Here is a 6,341-nt window from a genome sequence, read left to right on the forward strand (position 1 = left end):
TTCTCTTCTCTTCTCTTCTCTTCTCTTCTCTTCTCTTCTCTTCTCTTCCCTTCCCTTCCCTTCCCTTCCCTTCCCTTCCCTTCCCTTCCCTTCCCTTCCCTTCCCTTCCCTTCCCTTCCCTTCTCTTCTCTTCTCTTCTCTTCTCTTCTCTTCTCTATTCTATTCATTTCTATCCTATTCCTTATTCTATTTTATTCTATTCCCTGCTCTTCTCTTCTCTTCTCTTCTATTTCCACCTCCTCAAAGGATGCAATTTTCTCCCAGTTGGGAATCCCCCCCCCCCCCACTGGGACCTCATCCAAGGGAGCTTAGAGCTGGTTCCTTTCCAGCTGGAGTTTATTTTTTCCCTGCAGGAAAAAAAAAGAAAAAGAAAAGAGGCTGAGCTTGCTATGACGGGGGTAACTTGCTGCGCAAGGAATGGATGTTGGACTCAAGAGATTTTTTTTTAACGCTTTATGTGCAAAAGAAGTGGGGGGGGGAGGGAAAGACATTTTCAGAGGGGGAGTTGAGGGGAAAAATAGACAGTGAGATCATCTAAGGACGGGGGTGACTGCCTGAGTCCATTGTCTTTTAGCTGGGGATTTTTTCACCCCCACTAAGAAGATACCCAGAACATTGTGGGGAGAGGGAAATGTACCCCCCACCTCAAGCTACCTAGCAGCTAAAAGAGATTTCTACTGCGAATAACGGGGGGGAGCTGGAAGAAGCTGGTAGCTGAGCCAAACATCAGGTATTTATATACTCCCTGTCCATCCAAGCCTGCCCTTACCGCCCCCCCCACCAACCCTCTCCTTTGTGTACATTTGCATGCTCTTTGTCTCTCTCTCTCTTCTTCTCTCTCCATCCTCATTCCCTCCTTCTCTCAGCAACAATAGCTGAGATTTAATTCTGCACAAAAAGAGGTATTGCGGATGATGGAGGCAAAGGACCAAAGGTTTACCGGGGGGTGGGGGTGGGGGGGTTCCCTTTCCATGCAGTTAACCAGGGAGAGACGCAAGCTTGCTGGAGGCGTGGGGTTGGGGGCCATTTTCTTATCCCACCGTTTCAAAATAACATAATAATAATCCGGCTGGAGCATCCCAGGATGCTTTTCTAAGAAAAAAAGGTGCTTACATTTTGTTCGTTTTAAAACACCTCCCCCCACACACACACATACAAAGAAAAGGAAGGATTGAATCGAAAATCTTATTTCCGATTCTGCCTTCGAAGATTCGGTGGAAGGCACAGGCTATTATTCTCTGACCGAGGAAGATGTATTTGGTTTCTTTTAATAGCTCTGACCATCTTCCAAAGAGAGCTTCTTTGAGATAGGGGTCCCTGTGAGAGCCAAAATCTTTGCAATCTTGGACTCCAAATCCATGAATGAATGATGTTAGAACAGAACAGAATGGAATGGAATAGAATAGAATAATGGAATAAGAAGAGAAGAGAGAATATAGAAGAGAGAATAGAAGAGAATATAAGAAAATATAAAATAGAATAGAATTGGAGTAGAATATAGAATAGAATATAGAATAGAATGTAGAATAGAATATAGAATAGAATAGAATAGAATATAGAATAGAATAGAATAGAATATAGAATAGAATAGAATAGAATATAGAATAGAATAGAATATAAAATAGAATAGAATAGGAAATAGAATGGAATATAAAATAGAATAGAATTGGAATAGAATATAGAATAGAATATAGAATAGAATGTAGAATAGAATATAGAATAGAATGTAGAATAGAATATAGAATAGAATATAGAATAGAATATAGAATAGAATAGAATATAGAATAGAATAGAATAGAAAATAGAATAGAATAGAAAATAGAATAGAATAGAAAATGGAATAGAATAGAATTCTTTATTGGCCAAGTGTGATTGGACATACAAGGAATTTGTCTCTGGTGTATATGGTCTCAGTGTACATAAGAAAAATAAAATACATACATCAAGAATCATAAGATACAACTTAATGATAGTCATAGGTTACTAATAGGCTATCAAATCATATTAGGAAACAAATAAAAACAATATAAACTGAAAGATGCAAGCAACATGGTTATAGTCATAAGTGGGGAGAGATAGATACTAGGAAGGAAGAGAAGAATAATAGTAATACAGGCATAGTAAATTATTGACAGTGTTGAGGGAATTATTTGTTTAGCAGAGTGATGGCATTCGGGAAAATTTCCCTTTCTTGCAAATACTTTCTTGCTTTCCCTTTCTTGCAAATTCCAGGGGATATCATAAAACCTTTCCGTTGTGGTTGATTGAACCGGCCATCCAAAACATCGCAACAAAGATAATAATAGAAAGCACTGATAGAAACCCATGTGAGAAATTCAGCTCGCTGCCTCCAGTGAGGGAAGAAGTAGCTTCCTTCCCATGAGATATGAAATAACCACGTTTGCTCGGGAGATAACGCTAGAACAGGTCTGCCCACCAACTGATGCAGGAGGCTGCTCATCCGTGGTTAAGGATGCGATGGCCATGCAGCCGTTTGAACCCCAGGGCTAGATTTTGCAGCCTCAAAAGGGGCAAAACAACACAACTTCTATGAGCCCATGTGTTCTTCTATTCTCCACTTGTTAAATGGCAAAGTCTGCCTGGTGGGAAGGAGGGATGCCCGCAAAGCTTTGCGGTTTGAGGTTCCCAGCCTGCAGGAATGAGAGAAGCTTGGAGAAAACGGAGGCTGTGGGTTTTAAAAAAAAATAAATCTCGAATAAAGAGATTTTGGGTTTTAAAAAAAAGTTTTGTATTTCTCATACATACATTCACAAATATACAATCTCATCACTATTATTAATAATGTCTGTTATCTTTTAACATTTATAACAATCTTTCCTTCCCCCACAAAATTACAATTATTACAATTGAGACTGCTTTTCTACCATTCCATACACCCATCTTATATTGCAACAACCCCACTTCTTATTCCTTCCCTCCCTCCCATCTTCTCTCCTTTCTTCTTCCCGCCTCTCCTTTCCCTTCTCTCCTTCCTCTTCCTCTTGCCCACTCCTCCTTCCCTTTTCCACCCTCTCCCCTACTCTGACTTCCCCTCCATTTCTTCCTCTCCTTTCCCCTTTCTTGAATAAAGGGATTTGTTTAACGGTGGAGCACTGGCTGATGCTCCAGCGCTTCAGAGAATATCACTCATGATGTGCTCCAGATGTTTTCAAAGAGCTGGGAACAGGGGTGGGGGGAGGCTGGCTTTTCCTGTCGGAGGAGACATCCCCCTTCTCCAGGAAGCATTTGAAGAGGGATGTCATCCCTCCTCTCACATCCCACCTCCTCCTCCTCTTCCTCCTCCTCACCCAGGGCTGTCATCCGTTGGCCCCTCACCAAGATGGCGGCTGCTTCCTCCTCCTCCTGCAACGGAGGAGAAGACGAGGAGAGCTTGAAAGGATGCGAGCTCTATGTTCAGAAGCACAGCATCCAGCAGACCCTGAAAGAGTGCATCGTGAATCTCTGCATCGCTAAACCCGACCGTCCAATGAAGTTCTTGCGGGAATATTTTGAGAAGCTGGAAAAGGTAAGGGGGTTCTGAAACAAGAGGGGAACTGGGATGGCTTGTATTGATTTATTTCTTGTGAAAAGGGAAAAAAAAAAGAAGAGTGAAGGCTTTCCGATCTTTAGAAGCTGCTTCCTAGAGAGTTAGAGCATCAGTCAACTAAGGGAGCTGTTTTTTTTTGTTTTAATTTTGGTGGCAGGACCTTGGCCCGTGATAGCGAAGCTATGGCCCATGTGCTCAAAGTGGCACGTGAAGCCATGTCGCCTGGTCTGTTTGTCTTCCGGGTTTCTGGTGCACGTGCATGTGCGATGATCAGCTGTCCTTCGCGTGCGTGGCAATGCCGAAAACTGGGTGTGCGTGCGTGTTTGGGTTTTCTGGAGCACGATCCGTACGAACGCACAGCCGTGCTGAAAACCAGCCTGCGCATACACATCGGCCAGCTGATAATCAGGCGCGCATGCGCACTAAAATCCGGAGTTCAGCTTTTCCAGAGCGCGGCCCAAATGAGTGCATGCGCAAGCAACATTTCCACATGACCTTTTTCGCCATCACTGACCTAGGCCAACCATAACTGGAGATACCAAGATTTGAATTTGGGGCCTTTTGTAAGCAGGTTGAAATTATTCTACAAAGACCTCACACTTTTCTAAAGCAGGCTCCCTCTCTATATATCACCTCTATGGTTGGCACTGATTGGCAGCAGCTGTCCTGTATTTCAAATAGGAGCCTTTCTAACTCTTGTGTCAACGATTGAACGGGGTGGTAGGAGATGACCAGGCTGAGCTCGAGGAACGAGTCAAATACGTCATAAGTCACGAGTCCAGCCCGCCTTGAATGCCTTTCTTATCTCCCGCTCATTTCCCTTGACTGTTAGTTGCCCAGATTCTTACACAAAGCTTCAGTTTTCAATAAATCTTTACACTCGTTTGAACTGCCTGAATCTCCTGATTTCCCCGGTGTGTGACAATGAAATGCAAAATATGTGTTAATATGTATTAACATACTGGTGCAGTTAGTCCTCAACTTACAACAGTTCATTTAGTGACCGTTCAAAGTTACAACAGCACTGAAAAAAGTGACTTATGACCATTTTTCACACTTATGACCGTTGCAACATCCCCACAGCCACGTGATTTACATTCGGGTGCTTGACAACTGACTCACATTCATGACGGTTGCAATGTCCCAGTGTCATGTGACTCTCCTCCCCTTCCTCCCTTTTTCTATGTCAACTTGATAGTAGTCATGGAAATGCTTTACAAGTTTACAGGGGGTTCCATTGACTGGGGATATTCTAGTTTCTGGATGGGGCCCTGTGTTTTATTGCTTGGTTGTGCGTTGCTTAATTTTAACTTGAACTTAATTTGTCAAGTTCTAACTCCGTTTGAGCTCAACACTGGTTACGTTGCAAGCAGCTCACAGGATCGGGTTTGTCTCTTCTTTTTATTGGAAAATGCTTGCCTGATTGGTAACCTATCTTTTACTTTATTGTAAGCTGTTGTTTTCTTTGCTGTTCCGCACTTAGTTTTTAGTAAAAATAACCATATTAATAATGAGTGTGTTGGGGCTTCCGGTTTGTTCCCGGTGCCGATGGCAGGCTTTTTTTTAGCCTGTCAGATCAAGAGACAGTTAGAGGTGTTTTTTTACGATCCTTAACACCTCGGACACTCGTAAATTCTTGGAATTTATGAGGGAGAGATTCAGCTGCTGGGTTGAGCCCTTGTGTACCCTCCGGAGTCCGGAGTCTGACGAGGTTTGCCCCCCTTCGCAGTTGTTGTATTCTCCTGCCTTTTTGATAACCTCTGCTAAAAAAGCAGAACCAGTCGCCGGGAACAGCCTTAACATCTTAACATCTTAACATCCCAAGAAGGAAGCAAGACTTTTGCAAGTATTTTAAGCTTTAATTGGGGGAAGAAAAAAAAAAAAAAAAAAAAAGAAATCTCTTTAAAAAGAACACTACTGCTGAGTTCGAGAGGCGTGGGCTTAGAACAAAGGATTCAAAATGGCGTTGATTTATAGCTGAAAACCTACAGAAAACGAAAGCTAATTATCTGCTGATAGCCGGGGCAATAAAGGCGGAACGGCTGAAACAACCCTAACTATTAACAATCTTTAAGCCAGTTTACATAACCTGAACTACTTAAATGTCAAAGTTTTAATTTCGAGCAACTTAGAAAGAAACATTTGCAAGTATTAATTTACAGCTGAATACCTAAGGAAAACGAAAGTTAATTGAATGGTGACAGCTAGAGGCGGCTGTAAGAATTATTAATTATGGCAACGGAAAAAAAAGCTTCACCAGGTGCCACAATAAATTATCAGGATTTCAAGGACTTTATAAGGGAAGAAAATGCTTTTTTACGCAAAGAAATTAAGGAGGTTAAAGAAATGGTTCAGGATACCATTAAAAAACATGATCAACTTGATAAAAAATTACACACTTTAGCTACAGGTCTGTCAGAAGTTGTTCTTAAGGTGGACAGCAAAGTTAATCATCTGGCTTTGGATTTGGAAACTAAAACGAAGGAAACAGATTTGAAATTTGTTGAAATGGAGGGGAATATGCAGAGGATGGATAAGGAGATTATCATGATGCAATTCAGATCTATGGAGTACGCTGTTAGACTGAGGGGTATCAGAGAAAACCCTAGAGAGGACTTAAGAAAAGTTTGTGCTGATGCTCTGGCCACGTTATTGAAGATCCAGAATTCTTCTGAGATTTTTGCAAGGATTGACAAAATTTACAGAGTTAACTCACGTATTGCATCACAAAGGCAACTACCAAGGGATGTTGTGATATACTTTACTGAGAGAAATCTTAGAAATGATATTCTGC

The 6,341-nt window shown here is 41.8% G+C and overlaps 1 protein-coding gene across 1 annotated transcript in view; it reads left to right on the top strand.

Annotated features, from left to right (window-relative positions):
* The first annotated feature begins 530 nt into the window (after positions 1-530).
* PRKAR1B (protein kinase cAMP-dependent type I regulatory subunit beta) overlaps positions 531-6,341 on the top strand; it is a 55,706-nt gene continuing 49,895 nt past the window's right edge. The window contains exons 1-2 of the mRNA XM_081965680.1: positions 531-730; positions 3,313-3,526. Coding sequence (XP_081821806.1) covers positions 3,341-3,526 — 186 coding nt within the window. The 5' untranslated portion in view covers positions 531-730; positions 3,313-3,340. The remainder of the gene's footprint in view (positions 731-3,312; positions 3,527-6,341) is intronic.

This window comes from Natrix helvetica (assembly GCF_964273705.1).
Source record: "Natrix helvetica genome assembly, chromosome: 13".
Taxonomy (NCBI): domain Eukaryota; kingdom Metazoa; phylum Chordata; class Lepidosauria; order Squamata; family Natricidae; genus Natrix; species Natrix helvetica.